Source organism: Auxenochlorella protothecoides (genome assembly GCF_000733215.1).
Source record: "Auxenochlorella protothecoides strain 0710 unplaced genomic scaffold scaffold63, whole genome shotgun sequence".
Taxonomy (NCBI): Eukaryota; Viridiplantae; Chlorophyta; class Trebouxiophyceae; order Chlorellales; family Chlorellaceae; genus Auxenochlorella; species Auxenochlorella protothecoides.
In genome coordinates this window covers 99816-121212 of record NW_011934362.1, presented here as the reverse complement: position 1 = coordinate 121212, position 21397 = coordinate 99816, and the positions used below count along the sequence as shown (strand labels likewise).

The window sequence follows — 21397 nt, the reverse complement described above, 5'->3', positions numbered from 1 at the left end:
GGGGGAGTGGGAGAGAGGGAGGGGGGGGTCGCGAGCGTCGGGTGTCGAGGCGGCCTCAGCATGGATCCGTTTGGGGCTGCGCCCCAACGCATGCCCACCGGAGGTTGTGCATTCCCCCCATGCAACATCCCCTGATTCAACTCCCCCCCCCCCAAAACATAATCGAACACCATCAGGCGCAAGCCGCGGCGGCAATGCCCTCGTCCTCCATGGGGTCGGGGGCCTCTGGGCCGGCGCCGGCAGCGTCGCTGGCCCAGCAGCAGCATTCGGCGATGCAGCAGCAGCAGGCGGCGATGCAGCAGCAGCAAATGCAGGCGATGCAGGCGCAGCAGCTGGGGCAGGCGGGGCAGGGGCACGCAACCCCCCACCCGGGGTCCTCGGCGCCCAGCCCCGCGCCCCAGAACGGCAGCCTGTCCCCCGCGCCGCCGGGCGTGGGGCTCCCCGGTGCAGGGGGCGGGGCTCCCGTCGCCGCGCCGGGCCCCGGCGGCGGCGCGCCGGCCGTGGGGCCGGGGGCGGCGGGCGGCGCGCCCAAGCTGAACCAACCGCCGCAGATCACGCTGCAGCAGCTGAACCACATCCTGGCCACCAACAAGCTGCCCAACGGACAGCCGCTGAGCAGCGACATGCGGGACGCCATTCAGAAGAAGCGGGACGCCTACCTGGCCCCGCTCCAGGCGGTCAACCTGCGGCAGCAGCAGATGGCCGCGCAGATGCAGCTGCAGGCGGCGGCCGCCGCGGCCGCGCGCGGCGGCGGCGGTCCAGGGGCCACCCCCGGTGCCCCCGGCCCCGGCCCCGGCCCCGGCACCGGCCCGGGCATATTCCCGGGGTCGGGCGGGCAGCAGGGGCCGGGGACGCCGGCGTCGGCTGGGGCCATGCCCCTGGGCCTCCCGCCCGGCATGCAGCTGGGGCCGGGTGGGCAGCTGCACCCGGGCATGACGCTGCCCCCCGGCGCGGCGGCCATGGCGGCGGCGCAGCAGCAGCTCCTGGCGCAGCAGCTCATGGCGCATCAGCACCACCAGGCCCAGGCGGCGGCAGCGGCGGCGGCCGCGGCGGCCGCCGGGCATGCGGGCCCGCAGCAGCATGGGCCGCCGGCGGTGCCGCTGCCGCCGGGCGTGGCCGGGCAGGGGGGCATGGGCTGAGGGGCGGGGCGCGCTGGACGGAGGCTGTGCGCCGCGCCGCCACAGGGAGGGCCACGTGCGGTCACCGGCATGCCGACCAGTACTGGCAAAGCCAGGGCGCGCTCGGTCCCAGCCCCGCCGGTCCCTCCCCGAAGCCCCCCCTCCCCTGTCTGCCCGTCCCAGCCTTTCTATGGAGGGGGGACAGGGACAATACCCATGCCCGGTCCCCCCCTTGCCAGAGACGAGTGCAACTAACTTGGCAATTTGTGAAACTCTGTGACTAAACGTGCTTGGACAGGAGGGGAATGTATGCCCAGCAATAGTCACTGGCAGCGACGCTGCGGCAGCGGAGCCGAGCTCCTGCCTGGCGCCAGTTTGCGCCACCAAACAGCAGCTTCAGCCAGCTCGCTGAACTCTCGCCGACAGAATATCATCATAATCTACAGCTGGCACGCTGGTGGGGGCCAATTTCAGACCAGCACGCATGGGCAGGACAGGAATCGAGTCCCGGCAGCGCCTCATCGCGAGGCACATTCATTCTACTACAGGCACGCCTCCGTGCGTCCTCCACCACAACCCCCTCATGACCCGCACGTCAGGGGCTGGAGCCCTCCTTGCCGCGCTTTCCCAGCCAGCGCGCCACCACGGGGGTGAGTGCCACGGTGGGCGGGAAGCGGACGGGGGAGAGCGCCTTGTGCGCCGCGTACGCGATGGCCACGGTGCCGACGCGCTCGGAGGTGGCGCCGGGGGCCAGCCCCACCCGCGTCAGCAGCGCGCCGACGTCCACCCCCGCGCTGACGGCGAGGTAGCAGGCGCCGAAGGAGACCAGCGCGAAGGAGATGGAGGTGAGGAGGTAGGCGCTGCCGTACTGCTTGAGCAGCGCCTTGGCCTCGTCCGCGCGGGAGGGAGCGTCCGGCCTGCGCTCGCGGGAGGTCAGAGCCTTCCACAGCCCGGCCTCCAGCCCATACTTTTCGGTGGTGGCCGACGGGTCCACGGGCTGCGCAGGGAGGGCATTCGTGGGGGCGCCGGCAAGAATGAGGCCGGCTGGTGTGATGTACTCTTGGGATGCACACCCTTGCGCCTGCGAGCAGCGCAACACCCTTCCCAGTTTCACCCTCTCCTTCCACACCACTACCCACCTCCTCGGTGTCCGTCTTGTCCTTCACGGCACGCAGGACGGGCGACTTCGAGCTGTGCCTGCGTGGGGATGGAGATGAACCATGGGTGAACCTCAGACTTCGTCCAGGGCCATGCAATTGCAGTGCAAGGGCGAGGGGCAGACGTCCAGCGACCTGTCCAGGCATGCAGCCCCGCCTCAGCGACACTCACCGGAATGCACCGTGACAATAAACCGACCTATGAGGCCTCGAACATAGAATCTTGCCTCCCATGGGCCCCATGCAGCAAGGCACGATACATCCTGAGCGGCTTCCTGTGACCGTCGGGAACGACATCGGGAATGTCAGCTTGGGAGTGACTAGGTACTCTATACGCTATGTTTGTGTAACAGATACAGCGAATGGGCCCATCTGGATGTACCGGTGGGAGACTCGCATGTATGTTGTGTGGAGAGGGGCCCGACATGCAAGATGCATGTCCGCGCTCGATGATCCGATTTTCCCATTCCGCACGATAAAGGTGTTGAGTGTTCCTCGAGCCAGGGATGAGGCGTGCTCATATCTCTATCGATACAATCTATGAGCACCATTAGACTGCGATTAATGCAGAGGCAGGACACTTGTTCGTAGCAGGTCTCCCCTGCGCTCTTGACCATGTCCCGATCACTTCAGGAACACACTTTGGCATAGTATTGTGCTCCCCCCAGATGACGATAACCAATACAGTAATGATAATGTTTCTCTTCGGATGTATTCAAGTCGCACAATGCGGGCTGGGCATCCGCACGGTGGCCGACCTGACGCAGGCCATGTACCCTCACCTGCCGGACAGCGATGCGTGCGTGCGCCTGCTGCACCGCAACGGCAGCGCCGGGTGCTCCACCCCCGGCAACAGCGCGGTGGAGGGGAACCTCTGGCGCTTGAGTGATCGAGACATGGAGGCTGGTTCAGGCCAGCACATTCCACGTGAGGAGAAATAGATGGGTGCTTCAGTGCTCCAGACGGCAAGCCAGTGGGGCCTCGCTGGCTGCCATCGAAGACCCCACGCCGCACCTCATCGCCACTCCAAGTACATGCGTTGCAGGAGGGAGCGTGGCTGTCCTCTCGGCGGCGGCACTGGAGGACTTCTTGGCCAGTTTGTCGGCAGATGCCGCCTGGGCGAGCCACTGGGCAGGGGCCCTGGTCCTCGCCCACGCCCCCGGCACCCACCTGCCCTCCAACCCTCTGCCTGCCAGCGGCGCGCTGCGGCCGGGTTTCGAGGCCGAGGCCCCTTCCCACGCCTGGAACCCGGCCGGCACCGGCTCGGTGCTGCGTGCCCTCCCCATCCCCCTCTTCAGCCTGAACGCCAGCGCCAGCGAGCGGGTGGCGGCGACCCTCTCACGTGCCCCCAGCACGGGCGCCGGCCCCTCCCCCGCCGCGCGCATGGACGTGCGCATGACCGTGCCGGCCGGCGCGACCTCCGAGGCCTGCCTGGCGGCGCGCACCTGCCTGCCCCTCGGCGGCCACACCGTGTGGGCGCGGGTGGGGCCCCGGGGTTCCCGCCCCGCGCCGGTTCTGGTGGCGGCCGTGCAGGACGAGGCCAGCCTGTTCCATGCCAGGGGGGGAGCCGGCGCGCACGCCGGCGCGTCGGGCCTGATCGCCACCCTGGCGGCCGCCCGCGCGCTTGGCCGCCGGCCGCCGGCCGCCGGCCGCGCGCCCATCGTCTTCGCGGCGTTCGCGGGGGAGGCCTGGGGCGCGCTGGGCAGCCGCCGCCTGCTGTACCAGGCCGCCGCCGGGGACGCGGACGCGCTGGACCCCGCCCGCCCCGCGCGCCTGCTGGAGGTGGGGCGCGTGGGCTGCGTCCCCGGCGCGCTGCACGTGCATGGCGCAGACCGGGGCACGCTGGGCACGCTGCGCGCAGCGGCGGCGGCCGTGCCAGGACTGCGCCTGGCCGAGGCGCCGGCGGGAGGCGGGGCGAAGGGAGGCGCGAGGGGGGGTGTGGATCGGAGGACTGCAGCCCCCGTCGGGGCCAGGGGCTCGACTGGGAGGCTGGGGGCGGGGGCTCCTGTGCGCGATGCCGCACCATTGGCTACCTCTCCCTCCTCCCGACGCCTCCGCGCAGGCCTGCCCCCGGGGAGCGCGGCGCAGTCCTACCGCCGCGTCCACCCCGACCTCCCGCTGGCCGTGCTCACCGACTACGACGCGGCGTGGCCGAGCGATGCCGGCACGCCGACCGACGGCCTGGACCGCCTGGACGTGCGCGCGCTCGCGGTCGCGGCGGAGCTCGTCGCGCGCGCCGCACACGCATGGGCCTCCAGCGGCGGCGGCGACGGCGACGACACTCCGGGCCTGAGCGTGGACGCAGACTCGCTGGAGCGCGACGTGGCCCAGCTGCTGGCCTGCTTTGGGCCGCAAGGGCTGGCCTGCCCACTGGCCGCCGCGGTGCTGCGGGGCGGGGCGGGGCCCCGCGCGGGGCCGCCGAGCTCCTACGTCGGCATCCTGCGCTCCCTCACCAAGGGTGGGGAGTGTGCGTGTGTGGGCTGAGGCGAGGGGGAGGGGAGAGCCGTTTGCCATGGCGTCGGCACTGCAGGGCGGTGCTGAAGGCAGGCTGGACTTCCTGGTGCCGCAGCGTGTGCACAGGCAACTGTGTCGGTGCTGGCTGGGGCTGAGGGGTGCGCGCCTTGCACCCCAAGGAGGCTGTGTGCGCCGACCCTCTGAGTCATCGACCCCACCCCCCGCCTCAGACTCCCAGGCCAGCGACCCGCTTGTCAAGGGCGCCAGGGAGCGCTTCCTGCTGGGCTACCTGGCGTACGCCGCCGCCGGCATCCGGCCCGAGGCCGAGGGGTACGTGCCGCGGGGCCGGCCCTGCTCGGCCGCCTCCGAGCTGCAGTGCCCAGGGGGCGGAGTCTGCGTGGGGGCCCAGACGCAGGACAGGCAAGCCTGGGGGGTGCTGAGGGTTAGGGCTGCGCTTCAGGCTGGGCTGCGCTTCAGTTTGGGCTGCGCTTCAGGCTGGGCTGCGCTTCATGGGCTGGGATCTGGGATTGAGCGGCCGTGCTGCATGTCCGGGCTGCTGGCCTGCCGTGTGGGAAGCCTTGCCATGAGTCCATGAGTTCTGCACAGGACATGCCCCGGGCCACCCCACCCCTCTTCAACTCACAATGGCAGGTCTTCGGAGTGCCTGAACGTCACCGCCAAGTATGTGCCCGCCTACCCAACCGCCCTGGAGTGCCGGGCATGCGACGGGCAGAGGGCCGGCGGCGAGGGCTGGCACTTCACGGAGGCAGCGGCGACCTGGTGCGGGATCGGGATGGGCGCATGCGTGAGTGCATGGCTCAATCGCATCCATGCGAGCAACCGTGCATGCGGTGGATGTTGAGAAGCGCTGAGAGGGTTTGCCAGCGCCAGTCGGCGGATATGGGCGAGTGCACAGGGGACGGGCACGACACCCCGGAACACCCTGCACCCTCCATCCCATGACAGGGAGGCCAGCTTCGGGTGGCCGGAGGAGGACGTGTGGGCCGAGAGCAACTGGCCCACGGGGACCCCCAGCCTGAGCCTGCTGCTGCGAGAATCTGCGGCCCGCGAGCGACAGGTCCTGCTGGCCGGGGTTGGCGTCGCCCTGCTTTGCGTCGCCGGCGTGGCTTTGCTGCAGAAGCAGGCCCGAGGCTGGCTGCCCGGAGCGGCAGGCGGGGACGGTTGACTCGGGTGGTAACGCTAGTACCAACAGATTGTCTTGCGCTGCCCCACACGGTGTACATGACATGTGCAGTGGGCGCGAGGAACAAAGGATCGCATTATGGACAAATCGGGGACAGCAAGCTCCAGCCAAGGGCACAAACAGCGTACAGGGAAGAAGATGAAGAGTGTGCAGGTTCGTTGCATCGAGCAGCTTTGCCTCAAAACATGCTGGAGCCGCTCCTTTTCTTGCCCACCAGCATATCCTTGGCCTCATTGACCTTGGTGGCAATGTAGCTGCTGCCCCCGGCATCGGGGTGGTTGGCGATCATGATGCGGCGATGCGCCTCTTTGACCTTGGCCTCTGCCGCGCTTTCCCGGATACCTAGAGGTGACGTGAGCGACAGATCGGACACATTTTTGCCAGGAGGGGGTGGGTTGAGGGGCAGGCCGAGAGGATGCTGAATACCTGCCCTGCGCAGGTACACACAAACCCCACCCACCTAGAATGAGTGCAGCCTCTCGTCGGGTCATCTCGGGAAGGAAGCCTCCCTTGTAGAATTGCCTCATGCGCGGCGCTGTCTTGCTAAATGACTGCCAAGCAGTAAGTGCCGTCTTGCCGGCATATGCCGCTGCTCCCACGGCCAACCCGGCCAGCAGGGGGGTGGTCTGCAAGGGCGAGCGTGTTAATCCATGTCAGCCTCGGCACGCTTGCAAGGGGTTGTTTAATTTACAATGCCATCGACTCCCCCTCCTAGTTCTGAGACCCACCATGCCGACGACAGGAGACCACACAGAGGGCCCACGCGTCCGCAAGCCTTGGCGTCAATGACCGGGACGAGGATGGCTGCGCACCAGCCCGCAGGCAGCGAGATATTCGTATGGGGACTGAGAATGTGCAATGGACCAATTTCTACATGTTGGGATGTCAGTCATGCTTGGTTTTACTCTGCCGAGTCTGGAAACACTCTGCACCGCACGCACAGCAGCACCGACACCCCAGACGAGGAGGTGAGGTGTGACGCTCCTCCTCGGTATTGAGAGGGGTACGGTGCAACATTGATTCTGAAGAGCTGACTGTGACGAGATTAAATACTTGGCGATACCTCTCTGGAGTCTCAGCTTCGTGTGTGCGGGTCCCCTACACTGCACAGGAACTGCTGGCTCCCGTGAGTGTGCCCTGAACGCGTCTCAGCAACGATCAGCCGGCTTACACCCATCCCAGCGCATATATCCACCCTATGGCAACTCTAGACGTTCCCAAGAAGACGGAAGAGGGTGAGCAGGTGTGCGTGGTGCAGACTGGAAAGGGAGGGCAGCATGGTCCCTCCAAAATCCAGCCGGTCTGTGTGATCCACCCAACACCCGTTCCTATCCATGCAGCCCTCTTCTACCGATTGAAGAGCAAGGGGTTCAATGAGTGCAAGGAGGTGGGCGAGGCATACGCGGCCTGCTGTAAGGATCGCACGATCTCCATAGCATGGGCCTGCAGGTCCGAGATGGCGGCCCTCAATACATGCATGGCTCAGCAGTGAGTGCTGGGCTGGTGCGCAGTGGAACTGGGCAGGGCCAGAGCTGGGATGACGATCGGCAACGAATCACGGCTGGTGCATGCATACTCGTGTGCTCGGCTGCCCCGGGATGACCACAGTCTCTGCTCAATTGGTCGACGAACTCATGCATACAGTGCCCTATCCTGTTCGCCTCCACCCTCATCCCCCATGATGCAGCACACAGCACTTGGAGGTGCTGAAGCAGAGATGGGTTGCGGCAGGGCGCCCGCAGCAGCCAGACTGGGACGCTCTGCTTTCAGGACTATGACCTGACCCATCCCGGCTTCCACACCTTTCAGCAGAGGAGACGTCCACCGAACGCCTAGGCACGTCTGCAATCCACAAGGCATGGATGGGTCCAGGACTTTGCATTCCTGCTCAAACTCCGGGACCAAGCCCTTGGGCTAGCTGGCCTTGGGCAGCATCCGCTCTGCCCAGGGCGCCCCAGGAGGCAGCCTGCTCCTGCTCCCCCGTGTAACCCCTTGGAGATGCTCGCTGGCATGCATGCTTCTCTTACCACAGGGTGGTGCATCGCATGGCAGAATTGTATCACTCCGTCAGAGGGACGTTCCACAAAATTATACTGTGTCAAGACCGGGTGCGTCAGCAAATGTCAGCAACGTCGTTTCTTTCTTCTCCCCCCTCCTCATTGCGCACACTTGGAGGGGGTGTTCTTCTTCCTCCGATTGGGGGGCCTGGCGCCCGGGGTCGGAGGGGGCGTGGTGGTGGTCTGGGGACTGTCCTCGCCGGTGCCGTTGGCAGAGGGCTCCTGGGAGGGAGGGGTTGACCATGGACTTGATGAGGATCAGGCGCACACCCATGTCATGTGACGGGGCGCGGACCCTCCACCACTGCAATCTCACAGTTGTGCGGTAACTAACATCAGAAATGCAGATGGTACTTGCCTGGTCTATGACCTTGGCCTTTGCCGCCTTCTGATGCTTGCCCGTGCCTGTGCCAGTACGGCAGGGGGGTGGGTGCATGACGGGCTAGCCAGGAACCGCATTGCCGATGGCCTGCGCAGTGCAAGACCTATGACATCCATCGCACCTGGTGGCCTCCCGGGCTTGCGCTTTGTTGGATATGAGGGCGCTGAGACCTCGAAGGCCGACGCCGGATGAGGGTGCTTTCGCGGCCGTCCACGTTTGCGCTGCTCGGGCGGTGGGGCCGTGAAGGGGCCGTCTGGACCATTGCCCTCCCCCTCCACATCTGGTTGCAGGATGTGTGGGGTGGTGTGGCCATTGCTGACCAGCAGCTCGGGGAGGGGGTGTTTGCGAGGACGACCAGGACCCCGCTTCACTGCGGGTTCTACAAACATGAGAATCAGGCTGACTGGATATGCATTGCGGGTCACACGCACGCTAATTTGTGTTCTGACTAACGGTCGAAAATAAATTTAATTGTTCTACCCCTAAGCAAGTGCATTGAGGTGTGTGAGCCACGGATTGCGGCTTACGACAGGGATAGATCTGGCTCCGCCAGAGCAAATGATCCGCAGGAAGAAAACTGGAAGCCCCTCTCCAAACCAAGCTGCGCCAGGCCCGATACATTCGAGACATGCACCCTAGCAGCGAAGGCCCCATCACACTATCGACAGAGTATAAACTAAAGGAGTGGACAATGGAGCTTGATCTGGGCTTGCCCTGGGTTGCGCCCCTCGTGACGGTCGTGCTCGCCATCACCTTTCTTGCGGTCTGGCGACGAGGACGCGACATCCCTGCGCTGGACGTCAGATTGGAAGGCACGTCTATTATTGTATGGGTTCACCGTTGCGTGTATTGATGCGTGGAAACGAAATACTGCCGCTCATATCGCCGCAGATGCCGTGCGAGACTTGCCACGCAAGGCGTCCAGCTCGCATCAGATCCGGTGCTACGACCCTGCCACACTCGACGAGTTTGGGTATGCGCATGCCATGAGCGCTGCTGAGGTGAGGGTTAGCATATATTGAGCAGGAGGCTCACGCAGAGGTGGGGCACCTTGAATGCAGTGACTGCCGAGGGCCCTTGAGCATCATGCTTTGTCACCATCACTGACATGTTATCACTCCAGGTGCGAGACATCATAGCAAAGACACGATTGGCCAGCAAGGTGAGGAGCGGCGTCTGTCAAGGGTGCACTACAGCAATTGGAGTCTGAGCCAGGCCATGCTTTGGTACTGCAACGCACTAAATCATCTGGCCCCCTCCCCCATCGCTTTCCAGGAGTGGAAGAAGTCCAGCTTTGCACAGCGCCGGATGCTGCTCAAGATACTGCTCAAGTTCACCGTCGAGAACCAGGCCGACATCTGCAGGTGCCTTGATGAGCGAGGGAGGGGTTTGGATGGCGTGGAGTCAAAGTGATGCCCTGAGACTCAGCACCGCTGCAGCTCCTTGCACTGCCGTCGCTCGGTGATCCAGCGGGGGACTGCACCCGTCCCGAGCTACTTGCTCCCCCGCGCGATCTCAGAGTGTCTGCCCTGGACTCGGGCAAGCCACTGGTGGATGCATCTTTTGGGGAGGTCCTGGGTACCTGCGAAAAGATCTGGTGGCTCGTGGCAGAGGGTGAGAGATATCTCAGGCCCGAGCGTCGCTCCTCTGGCTACATGGTGAGGAGGTTGAGGAGGGGAGGATGATTGCGAGAAGACCAGGGATTGCGGGGTTCTGCTTTGTGGACCCACGGCTGGCAGGCATGTGGTGCCTGCTCCCCCCACGCAATCTCAGCCTGCACGGTCCAGGTATCCCAACCACCCCCGCTCCAACCACGGTCCTCGCCCAGATGTTCTACAAGAAGGCGCGCGTGGAGTACCACCCCGTGGGCGTGGTGGGCGCCATTGTGCCCTGGAACTACCCCTTCCACAACATCCTGAACCCGCTCACCGCCGCGGTCTTTGCCGGAAATGGCGTCGTCATCAAGGTGTGCGGGAGTGCGAGGGGTGTGGGCAGAGCCCTGGGGTATTCGGGGCGGGACATCTGGGTTCGAGGGGGCACTCCGCCTGCCAGTGCCGCGCCTGCTTTGTGTATGCTGTGGAAAGAGCGGCAGAGGCCTGCCGTCTTCATCGGCCAGCCTGTCACACATCCACATCCTGGCAAACACACAAGCTATGCCTCAAGTCGGCATTCCAACCTCTCTTCCTCCCCCAAAGGTCTCCGAGCACGCCACCTGGTCGGCCCTGGTATACCAGCGCGTGATCGACGCCGCGCTGGCGGCCGCGGGCGCGCCCCCGGACCTGGTCCGCATCGTGACCGGCTTCGGCGAGGCCGGCAGCGCGCTGGTCACCGGCGGCGTGGACAAGCTCATCTTCGTGGGCAGCACTGCCATCGGGCACAAGGTGGAGCTGCGTGGGGGGGCAGAGGTTCCTCGGGCCGTTGACAAACTCGCGGCCCTCGTGATCCTCTTGTGCATCTGCCGAAGCGCCGGATGTCGCCCCCACCATTCACTCAGGTGCTGGAGGCGGCGGCCACCACCCTGACGCCGGTGGTGCTGGAGCTGGGCGGAAAGGACGCCTTCATCGTGCTGGAGGACGCCGACCTCGCCACGGTGGGTGAACAGGAAGGGGCCACCCCCCTAGTCCACGACAAACAGTGGGCTGCGGGTGCAGGGACGGTGGCCGACCAGCCGAGCCCAGCCCCAAGGTCCTCTCTTCACCCAGCTGCTCCCCCTTCCATCAGGCATGCTGGGCCCGTACATCCCATTGCACCTCCATCTCAATGAAACACCGGTGGCCCATCACACCTGCCCTCCCTGCCATGCAGGTCACAGCCACCGCCCTGCGCGGCGCTTTCCAGAGCTGCGGGCAGAACTGCGCGGGCGCGGAGCGCTTCATCGTCGCCGAGCGGGTGAGCAGTGAGGGGGAGGAGAAGTGTGGAGTGATTGCGCAGGTTCACCTGAGTTTGGCGTCTCGGCTAGGTGTGTTGGGCAGTCGTGGCCTGCATAACAACGGCTTGCACAGCAGGAACCCACTCCGTCGCTCTCCTGCCCCCCCTCCTCCTGCAGCTGTTTGAAGAGTTTGTCCAGCGATGTGTGGCAGTCGCTGGGAAGCTGCGTCAAGGCCCTGCCGCCGGAGAGGGTGTGGTGGACTGCGGGTCCATGTGCATGCCGGGCCAGGCGGAGAAGGTGCAGGAGCTGGTTGATGATGCAGTCGCCAAGGGCGCCAAGGTGGGCTTTGGTGTGCCATGCTCCCTCTGTGCCGGGCAGGCTCTGAGCGGAGCGGGTTTCGCAGTCCTGCGGGGGGTGGGGGATCCCGGGGCCGCCCCATCCTGCATGCCCCTCCCATCGATCCCTTCTCGCCCTCGGGTCGCGTGGCCTGGGGTCACGAGCACGATCGCCGGCTTTGCACGCCCCCCACCCTCCCCGACGCCAGGTGTTGATCGGCGGGCGCCTGCCGGCCGCGGGGAAGGGCCACTTCTACCCGCCGACCATCATCACCGGTGTCGCACAGGGCATGCGCATCTGGGAGGAGGAGGTCTTTGGACCCGTCATGTCCGGTGAGTCTGCCTGCTCTCCCCTGGGAAGGGTGTTGTGAAGAGGGGGCCATGGCGCTGTGCAGTGCCTGCCCCCGTGCAGGCGTGCAGTCACGGCCACGCGAGGCAGCGCTCCGTGCCGAAGCGAGCAGGCGCTCCACTCGTCCCATGACGAAAGCGTCCCCACCCACCTCGCACGCACCACCCCACCGCCTTTCCCGTCGGGGTCCCAGTGGTGAGCTTCAGGAGCGATGCAGAGGCCGTGACCCTGGCCAATGACTGCCCCTTCGGCCTGGGGTCGGCGGTGTTCTCCAGAGACGTGGCGCGTGCGAGGCGCCTGGGCGCCCAACTGGAGGTGGGTGCGACGCTCTTGCGGGGGGTGGGAGTAGCATGGGTGTGGCCGGTGGGGTCGAGCGCGCCTGGGCCCGCAATGGAGCCAGGCCCCCAGCTGCACCAGACAAGGGTGTGGATATGCGGCAGGCTGTGCTTTCCATGGCCCCTGGTGTGACCAGGTGTTTGAAGCCCACCTCTTGGTCACCCGACCCGGAAGGTTGTGGGCAGGCAGCAACTGCTCCCATCAAAGTCACAGATGCGCCCTGCCCAGACCCTGCTTCATCTCCTCACATCCCCACACCCACACCCCCTCCATCAACTCAGGCGGGGATGACCAGCATCAACGACTTTGCGACGACGTACATGTGCCAGAGCCTGCCCTTTGGGGGCGTTAAGCACTCCGGTTTCGACCGCTTTGCTGGGGTAGAGGGCCTGCGCGGCCTCTGCGTCCCAAAGGTGGGATTCCGTGGGTGTCAGAGTGTCCGTGGCGGCACATGCCATGCTGAGTTGGTGCAGCGGCTAGGATTACACCTGCACCTTTGCTCCGGTCTGGGACGCTGGTGGTTGGAAAACTGTCCAACCGATGGTCTGCTGGGCAGCAGCTGCCATCGTGTCCACTGGCCAACGCATGTTATCAGTTCATCGTCCTTCCATCCCACTCCCTTGTGGCACGCAGGCTGTTGCAGAAGACATGTGGCCTTTCAGCACGGCCATCCCGCCGCTTCTCCAATACCCCGTCAGCGACCGCGCATTCGAGTTCTGCTCTGCTCTGGTCTGGATGTTCTACGCGCCAACGATTGCTGGTAATTTATCGCGAGGGGGCTGCCGGGAGGCTGCAAGAATTGGCTTGTCCAAGGGAGACCCACAATGTCAACATGACCTCCATGCAGGGAACCTGAAAGGGCTTTGGAGTCTGGCGGCGTGCTTCCTTCCCAAGCGGGGATCGAAGAAGCCAGCGCAGAAGAAGTCGTCCTGAATGTCCCCCCATGTGAGGACAATCTAGTTGTGCGCAGCTGTCGGGGCATGCCAGATGCAAGGTTGCGATGCTGCCGGCATTGAGACATGTGTTCTTCGTCGCAAAGTCCCACACAGTGATTCTCGACATCATCAAGAGTGCCATACCTCGGTACACACATCAACTCAATTTGACGAGTGAAAAGGTCTCCAGGGAGGGTGATACCATATCGTTGAGGTGCTTGCAGCCCCGAGACCTACTGCCAAGAATGTATGTGATCAATTGCATACATCACCGTTGCCCCACACCATTGCCAACTCTTTCCCGACATTCCGAATCAGAACATCTCTTCCGTCAGCCTATCATCAAGGAAACATATTATTTCGTCGTTGGATGGAGGCTCCTGTTGTTGCAAACATCAAGTGCTGCATCTTGCAGAACTCCTGTGGAGTTCACATTTTTATCCCCCGCTTTAAAGAAAGTAGGGCACGCTGCCCCACCTACCACCATGAGCCCGCGCTTTTGCACTGGAGGAAACGCGTTCCAGACCGTGATGTCCCCTTAGGTTACCGCAGCTTCAATGCTGAGAAGTGGGATACGTTGCATACGAGCGTTTACATCACTGCGCCCAGGTAGAGCTCCTGGCGCATGCTACCACGTGCGGCTAGCACGCCCTGACACAAGAATAACATCCGGCCGGGAACGCCGGTGTCCTCCAGCAAGAGGCAACCATCGGGTGTTTGTGGCCATGGCGAGCCCCGATGCGCCCGTCAACGAGGTCGAAGCCCTCCGCAAACAGATTGCTGACCTCCAGGTACTTTAAGTCTAGCGACTCGGGCCTCGCCAACAAGCTGGTAGCACGCATGAATTATTAGGATCTAAACATCATCCAACATTGCTAGCTTCGAGGTTCGGAGGTGATCATTAATCCCGATCACGGCCACGCCGCCTCCATGCACCTTGCTCTCGACCCCATCACAGATTCAGCTGAAGCAGAAGACTGCGGCCGAGTCTGGCCTGATAGCTCCATACTCCAAGTCATACTCCCGGGTACCCGTGCGATCCGTGCTGCAAGCCGATGGCGAGGGCGCGTCCCTGGCCGGCCAGACCCTCCGGGTTGGTGGCTGGGTGAAGACTGGCCGCGAGGCTGGAGCCGGAGCCTTCGCATTCCTGGAGATCAACGATGGCAGCTGCTTTGCCAACCTTCAGGTCATGGTGGACAAGGCGGTTGCGGAGAGCGTAGGAGGCTTGGGGCAGCTGACCCCCACCTCCACCTGCGTTCTCATCGAGGGCATCCTGTCTGAGACGCCTCCAGGCACCAAGCAGAAGGTTTGCCGGGGGGTGGTGTTGAGTTTGAACGATTGCTTGCGTTGAGCAGGGAAGGTCTCTGAGATTATCTCTGAGATGTTCTCCTGCAGTTGGCCCCTCACCTCAATCCACATCAAGGTCACAAGGTGTGACACCATGCCTCGCATTCCTCATCCCTGACTTGCCACGATACACACCCTTTTCACCTTTGCGACGGTAGAGAGTGGCGGCCTAGCACTGTGTCAGGCCGGCGATATGCCGGCTTGGCATGGCCATGATGGTCTCCTCTAGTTAACTGTTGCACATCACTCCATGCGACCCTTTTTAAAACAGGCGTTCTCAAGGCTGCCCAGCCCCGTTTTGGGGCCGGGAGTTTGGCCTGCATGGAACTGCCTGTGTCGGAGGGGTTGCACATCGTAAAGTCCATCCTTTGATTGCCTTCAACTGTGTCTCTGTCATTCACGGCTCTTTTTTCAATGTGTGTGCGTGTCTGGGCTCTCATCAAAATCCATATCTGGCCCCAACGCCACCCCCCCCCCCCCCCCGTTTCCCATTCAATCACTCACCCACACAACACCCATCCACCCAGGTGGAGCTGAAGGCCAGCAAGATCGTGCACCTGGGCACCACCGACGCGGCCGAGTACCCGCTGGCCAAGAAGAAGCAGTCCTTCGAGTTCCTGCGCGAGAAGGCGCACCTGCGCCCGCGCACCAACACCATCGGCGCGGTGGCGCGCATCCGCAATGCGCTGGCCACTGCCACGCACACCTTCTTCCAATCGCACGGCTTCCTGTACGTCAACTGCCCCATCATCACCGCCTCCGACTGCGAGGGCGCGGGCGAGATGTTCCAGGTGACCACGCTCCTGTCCGGCGCCGACGGCGCGGCGGCCTCCCCCGCCGCGACCCCGGAAGAGCTGGAGGCGTTGAGGGCGGAGGTGGCGGCCCAGGGCGAGGCCGTGAAGGCCGCCAAGGCGGCGGCTGCGGCAGACAAGGTGGGTTGGGTGCTGGATTTGGGTGGGGGGCCTGAAATGGGAGGCCAGGGTTGACGGGACAGTGGCTCCCACAGCTTTGTCTCCCCACCAAGGTTGCAGCAAACCTCGACATGCACCAAGCAACCCCCGACCCTGCAGGCGGACAAGTCGCTGGCGGCCGAGTCCAAGGCCCAGGTCAGCGCCTTGCTGGCGCTGAAGCAGCGGCTGGCGGGCGCGGAGGAGCGCGCGCGGCTGGTGGGCGGCGTGCCGCACACGCCCTCCGGCGGCATCGACTACTCCAAGGACTTTTTCGGCCGCGCCGCCTTCCTCACCGTCTCCTCCCAGCTGAACGCGGAGTACTACGCCTGCGCGCTGACGAGCGTGTACACCTTCGGCCCCACCTTCCGCGCGGAGAACAGCCACACCGCGCGCCACCTGGCCGAGTTCTGGATGATCGAGCCGGAGCTGGCCTTTGCCGACCTGGCCGACGACATGCGCTGCGCGGAGGACTACGTCCGCTTCTGCTGCCGCTGGCTGCTGGACCACGCCGCGGAGGACATGGCCTTCATCGACGCCGTGATCGACAAAGGCGCCTCCGAGCGGCTGCGCGCCGTGGCTGCCGCGCCGTTTGCCCGCGTGTCCTACACCGAGGCCGTGCGGGTGCTGGAGGAGGTGGTGGCGAGCAAGAAGAAGAAGTTCGAGTTCCCCGTGTCCTGGGGCGTGGACCTGCAGGTGTGTGGTTGGGGGGGGGGGGGTGGAGGAGGAAAAAGGGGGAGGGGGGGGGGATTGGCAGGTGGATTGGCAGGTGTTGTGCGCATGTGGGCTTGCCTGCCCCTGGAGTCTGAGGTGCTCCCCGCCCCGTGCAACCCACCCCCACCACATTCCCACGTGGCCCCACCCCACATTCCCACGTGGCCCCACCCCACATTCCCACGTGGCCCCACCCCACATTTCCATGCACCCACTCCCCATGTACCCCCAGCCCACCCACACCCTGTACCCCCATCCCCAACAGTCGGAGCACGAGCGGTACCTGACGGAGGAGGTGTACAAGGCGCCCATCATCGTGTACGACTACCCCAAGGACATCAAGGCCTTCTACATGCGCCTGAACGACGACGGGCGCACCGTGGCGGCCATGGACGTCCTGGTCCCGCGCGTCGGCGAGCTGATTGGGGGCAGCCAGCGCGAGGAGCGGCGCGACGTGCTGCAGCGCAGGATCCAGGAGTCCGGCATGCCCCTGGAGCCCTACGCGCCCTACCTGGACCTGCGCACGTACGGCACCGTGCCCCACTCCGGCTTCGGCCTCGGCTTCGAGCGCCTCGTCCTCTTCGCCACCGGGCTGGACAACATCCGGGAGGTCATGCCCTTCCCGCGCTGGCCGGGGCACGCCGAGTTTTAGGGTCGGGGGGAGTCCGGGTGGGACCCCTAGGGAGGGAGGGGGGGGGGGACGGCAAGGGCCCTCCGTGGATGCCTGGCGGCCAGCGTCCCAGCGCATCAGCGGCGCCTGTCCACCACCACAGCAGGCAGCCGGCTTGCCATGCAGCCTGCACCTCTCTGGCCCCCCCCTCTCGGCAATGTAATTCTAGGACTGCGAATCGGCAGGCTGGGGAACAAGGGATCGGGGCGAGCTGCGACACAGCAGGGGTCTTACAGACTCCGCAGAGGGACTCCACCGGGCGCATGTGCGCACGACACGGGTCCCCATTCAGTGCAACGTTGCGGCCGCCTCCTGCAGGATCTCCCGGGCCGCCACCTTGCCCGCGGGGGTCAGCAGGGAGTGCAGCATCACGTAGATGAAGCTGCGTGTGAGTGAGAGGGCGTCGTGGGAGGGGCTGAGAAGACAGCGGCACATGCACTGGCGCCAGGGGTCAAGGCAGTGGAGGCATCAGAGGAGTCAAGCAAGACGGCTGCGCCTGCCCACCACATGGACACCCTGCAGCACCTGTACAGGATCCAGGCGAAGAGGAAGAGGTAGACGATAAGCTTGGTCACCGCCTGCTGCCGGCGCGGCTTCACCTGGCGGTAGATCTCGGTCACATCAATGTACTGGCGGCCGAAGCGCCACTGCAGGGAATGATGCAGGGAGCGGAGGGAGGAATGTGAAGGGTACATGAAGTATTTTATTCAGTGAGCATGCACTTGATCACGCGGCAATACGCAGATGAAAGTTGCTGATCTCAGAGGACCAGACCCCCAGGGCTGAAGGCGTGCCCCATCATCCCAACCCCCCAAGCCAAGATCCACCGCGCCTGCTGGATGTGGAAGGCCAGGATGGCGAGGGGAAGCAAGGCGCTAAACCACTTTCCATTCAAGATCAGCCAGATCGCCAGGAAGCCCTCCAGGCCATACTCCCACAGCTGGGGTGGCCGGAGCGAGCAGGGGAAGGGTGTTAAGGGTACTTAATGGTAGTAATAAGCTATAAGTCTCAAGATCTTAGTTTAATTCGCGTGCAACAGAACACCGATTCGTTTACAGGTAAGCACCCAGCTGCAAACTCTCCCAGTAGTGTGCCCCTCACCACTACGCTGTTGATGGCCGAGGCGGCGTCGTGTGGATTAGTGTTGTCGTTCTCTAAGTCCGTGAACTGGAGAGTGATGTGCATGTTGATGGCCAACACCGCGGCCTGGATCAAGACGGCCAGCAGCCAGACGAGGAACTCATAAGGCATGGCGCTGAGTCCGGGACTACGGCACAAGAACTGCTTTGGTGTGCTCAGGGGTCGATAAACATTTTATCCCAGCAAACCCAAACCAGCGATCTGTAATATCTCGGTGGAACAAGGCGGGGCGATGCTACACGAATTTAGAGTCTAGTTGGACAGAGCCCAGATCGAGGCGGTCCACGCTTTCCACCTGTCCTCCGTTGCCTGGGATTCAAACTGGGGTGCGACCGAAAGGCACTCGCCCGCACAACTCCTGCGCAAAGTGACGTCCCGAAGGAAAAATTCCCACTGCTAGGACTTCGACGCCATGAAACATGACACCGTCGCGTCTGGCGAGGCAGCTCTGGTGAAGGCACAGCCAAATACGGCCAAGCTGTTTGTCTAAGCCCTGCTCGACACTGCGTCGGTGAGTCACCCGGCCACGGTAGGGCCCTCTGCGGCACTTTTTGTGAGCCTTTAGTTGGTATGCTATCCTCATTGATTAACAGGCGATACCCCATCACCGATACACAGCTAGCTATCCTGCCATGGTGACGACTAGGCGAAGCAGCATTGCTTTCCAACCCGCTGCGGCATCGGGCGGACTGCTGTCCGTGGAAGAGTACGAGTCCCGTCGAGATGTTTGCACCGAAGAAGAAGTCGGCAGGTGCGTTCCGATGCTCCGACGCTTGAAGGGGCCCGCAGGGGTTGTCCGGGCCGATGCCGCAGTGAGGTAGGGTGCTCGTCTATGTCTGGCTAGAGTGGATCCTGAAGGGGGGTGCTATTGTTCATCAAGTGTACCAGGTGTCTACAATCCATCCTCTTGCCCCATGCAGACTGAAGGATAGCAAAGAGTTCAAGGACTGGGAGGCTGATCGCCGCCGCGCATCCCGGCACAGGGCATTCCGAGGCCTGCCCCTCGCCGGTGCCACCCTCCTCCTGCTCACCCTGTGCGCGCTCGCGCTGAGCGGGGGAGGCCTCGGTTTGGATCTGCTCTCCAGCTTGAAGCCCGGGAGCAGCGTCCCCCTGGGGAAGAAGGTGGCGACCGATGCAGGCCTACATGATGCGCCCCTACCAATCCCTGCCACACCCTCGACCGTCCCACCCACTGCCAGTCCGCCCTCTATCGTTACCCCTGTCACGCCACCCACCGCCGCACCATCTCAAGTTGCAAAACGAACCGCGGCCAACGTCAGCGCGGTGCTGCTGCGCAAGGTGGCCCTGCTGGAGGAAGGGGCGGTGCGCGCGGCGGCCGGGCACGAGGCCGCGCTGCGCGCGCTGCGTGGCGAGCTGGAGCGCGAGCGGACGCTGGCGGCGCAGAGGGCCGACGCGCTGGCCAGGCTGCAGCTGGCCGCCGCGGTGGCCAGGGAGAATGTGGCCGCGCAGGACGAGATCGCTCAGGCTCGGCTGGCGGGCCTGCCCAATGCGTCCTCGCCCGGCGCCGCGGCCGCGCGTGCCGGTGCTGGCGCGGCCGGCCTGATCGCCACGCCCTCGCCTGCAGAGGCTGGGTCCTGGCCGCCCGCTGCCGCCCAAGCGTGCGTGCCCTGCGAGAAGGTTGGCGCGCGGCAGGAGGGGGAGGAGCACGGTGGGCCACCAGGTGCAGTGTCGGGCTGGGGCGCGGCCCTGGCCGCGCTGGCGGCCGCGCTGGCGGCGGGGTCGCTGGGCTACGGCGCGGGGCGTGCGGCCTTCGCCACCGTGGTCCACGTCGTTGACGACGAGGGGCCCGGGGAGGAAGGAGCCGCCGCCGACGCGGTCCTGCCCCCCCCCGCACGCGCATCGAACGCCCCGCTCCTGGAGGAGGCCTCCTCCCCTGCGGTCGCACCTGGCCTCCGCCCAGGCCGAGCTGGCGGAGCTGGAGCGCGCGGCGCGGCTGGCCGCCTCGGGCGCGGAGACTGAGCGCGCCACGCTCCTCTCCCGCACGGCGCAGTTGCAGGGGGCGCTGGACGCCTGGCGCTGCGCGGCGGGCCAGGTGGCGGCCGAGGCCGAGGCGGCGGCCGCGGCGGCCTACGTCGTGACCGGCGGCGGGGGCAGCGTGCCGGGGTCGCCCGTGCGCACGCCCCTGGGCCGGCGCACGCTGAACCGGGCGGAATCGGCGGCGGCCACGCCCGGCACGCCCATGGTCACCCCAGGTGTGTGGGGTGGGGTCGGGGAGGGGTTCAGGTGTTTGGGAGGCGGGGTGGGACGGTGGTGGGAGGGGCGCAGGGGCGGTTGCCTCGTGAGATTTCTGAGACGCACTCCTGTTGCCGGAGGCGCCAGGAGGGCACTGCATCCACCGCTCCACCCACCCCTCCCACCAGTCACTCCCTCCCCGCCCCACCCCTTTCCCCAGCGACGGCGCGCTTCAAGAGCTGGCTGGCCTCCTCCCCAGACCCGGTGCCCTCGGGCCCCGCTGACGAGGACCCCGCGCCGTGGCTGGCGGGCGTGGCGGCGCGCGTGACCGCGCTCAAGGAGCGCGCGCTGGCGGCGTCCCGCGGTGCAGCCGACGCGGCAGCCGAGGCGCGGTCGCTGCGCACCGACCTGGCCTGGCACGGCGCGCGCGTGGCCGACCTGACCACCGACCTGGAGCTGGCGCGGGAGCAGCTGTCGGAGGAGCGGCGCGAGCGCGGCGCGGCGCGCGAGGCGGCGGTTGCCGCGCGCGCGGCGGCCGCCTCGCTCGAGCACGCGCTGGCCTCGGCGCGGGAGGGCGCGGCGGCGCGCGGCGCGCGGGTCGAGGCGCTGGAGCGCGAGCTGGCCTGCCTGGAGGCGCAGGTGGAGCAGCTGACCGCGGGGCTGACGCACGCGCGCGGCCAGAAGGCGGGCCTGGAGGCGGAGCTGGCTGCGGCTCGGCGCGGGGCGTCCCACCTGGAGCTGCTCCTGGACGCCGCGGAGGGGGAGAAGGAGGCGCTGGGCGAGGCGCTGGGCGAGGCGCGCGCCGAGGCCGCGCGCCTGGTGGCCGCGGGCCAGGCGCTGGTCAAGGCCGAGTCTGCCATCGGCGCCGCGCACCGCGCCGCGGACGACGAGGCTGAGTGGGGCTTGGGACGCGACGGCGGGGAGGTCGAGGATGTGGCCTGCGCCGACGCCGACGCCAGCATGTGCACCCCGCCGCCGCACCGCGGCGCCGCCCAGGCCGGTTTCGAGGAGGACCTGCGCCGCGCGGTGCACGAGAAGGTGGCCGCGCTGGAGATGCTGGCCAGCGCCGAAAAGCGCATGCTGCTGTCCGAGGAGCGGGGCGAGGCGGGGTGGGATCGAGGGGCGGGGTCGGCGAGTGGCGGCGGGGCGGCGTCGGGTGGCGGCGGAGCGGGTTCGAGTGGCGGCGGGGC

At 65.7% G+C, this 21397-nt stretch overlaps 8 protein-coding genes across 8 annotated transcripts in view; 5 read left to right on the top strand and 3 right to left on the bottom strand.

Annotated features, from left to right (window-relative positions):
• F751_5430 (E1A-binding protein p400) overlaps positions 1-1373 on the top strand; it is a gene marked incomplete at both ends in the record, with an annotated part of 6238 nt that extends 4865 nt beyond the window's left edge. The window contains 3 exons of the mRNA XM_011402552.1: positions 177-244; positions 552-677; positions 1302-1373. Of these exons, the coding sequence (XP_011400854.1) occupies positions 177-244; positions 552-677; positions 1302-1373 (266 nt within the window). The remainder of the gene's footprint in view (positions 1-176; positions 245-551; positions 678-1301) is intronic.
• A 340-nt stretch (positions 1374-1713) lies between these two features.
• F751_5429 (hypothetical protein) lies at positions 1714-2109 on the bottom strand (the record flags this gene model as incomplete). Its single annotated transcript, XM_011402551.1, has 1 exon — positions 1714-2109. A coding segment is annotated over one exon (396 nt), but the record flags the coding sequence as incomplete, so codon positions are not given.
• A 936-nt stretch (positions 2110-3045) lies between these two features.
• Positions 3046-5915, top strand: F751_5428 (Nicastrin; the record flags this gene model as incomplete). The annotated part of the gene is made up of 6 exons (XM_011402550.1): positions 3046-3202; positions 3321-4211; positions 4338-4597; positions 4968-5104; positions 5381-5509; positions 5696-5915. The coding sequence occupies 6 exons, from the start codon at positions 3046-3048 to the stop codon at positions 5913-5915; spliced, it is 1794 nt and encodes a 597-aa protein (XP_011400852.1).
• A 196-nt stretch (positions 5916-6111) lies between these two features.
• F751_5427 (Mitochondrial import inner membrane translocase subunit TIM14) lies at positions 6112-6460 on the bottom strand (the record flags this gene model as incomplete). Its single annotated transcript, XM_011402549.1, has 2 exons — positions 6112-6275; positions 6394-6460. 2 exons carry the CDS (start codon positions 6458-6460, stop codon positions 6112-6114), a joined length of 231 nt encoding a protein of 76 aa, XP_011400851.1.
• A 3020-nt stretch (positions 6461-9480) lies between these two features.
• F751_5426 (Aldehyde dehydrogenase 22A1) lies at positions 9481-13194 on the top strand (the record flags this gene model as incomplete). The annotated part of the gene is made up of 12 exons (XM_011402548.1): positions 9481-9534; positions 9648-9736; positions 9892-10030; positions 10201-10338; positions 10568-10753; positions 10867-10962; positions 11178-11261; positions 11419-11580; positions 11786-11909; positions 12119-12240; positions 12543-12674; positions 12895-13194. 12 exons carry the CDS (start codon positions 9481-9483, stop codon positions 13192-13194), a joined length of 1626 nt encoding a protein of 541 aa, XP_011400850.1.
• Positions 13195-13921: 727 nt separating this feature from the next.
• F751_5425 (Asparagine-tRNA ligase, cytoplasmic 3) lies at positions 13922-16856 on the top strand (the record flags this gene model as incomplete). The annotated part of the gene is made up of 6 exons (XM_011402547.1): positions 13922-13987; positions 14155-14502; positions 15071-15334; positions 15398-15475; positions 15614-16186; positions 16470-16856. The coding sequence occupies 6 exons, from the start codon at positions 13922-13924 to the stop codon at positions 16854-16856; spliced, it is 1716 nt and encodes a 571-aa protein (XP_011400849.1).
• A 306-nt stretch (positions 16857-17162) lies between these two features.
• On the bottom strand, positions 17163-18125 carry F751_5424 (ER-derived vesicles protein ERV14; the record flags this gene model as incomplete). The annotated part of the gene is made up of 4 exons (XM_011402546.1): positions 17163-17256; positions 17400-17521; positions 17683-17814; positions 17976-18125. The coding sequence occupies 4 exons, from the start codon at positions 18123-18125 to the stop codon at positions 17163-17165; spliced, it is 498 nt and encodes a 165-aa protein (XP_011400848.1).
• Positions 18126-18646: 521 nt separating this feature from the next.
• F751_5423 (hypothetical protein) overlaps positions 18647-21397 on the top strand; it is a gene marked incomplete at both ends in the record, with an annotated part of 6985 nt that continues 4234 nt past the window's right edge. The window contains 4 exons of the mRNA XM_011402545.1: positions 18647-18765; positions 19214-19525; positions 20396-20531; positions 20820-21292. Coding sequence (XP_011400847.1) covers positions 18647-18765; positions 19214-19525; positions 20396-20531; positions 20820-21292 — 1040 coding nt within the window. The remainder of the gene's footprint in view (positions 18766-19213; positions 19526-20395; positions 20532-20819; positions 21293-21397) is intronic.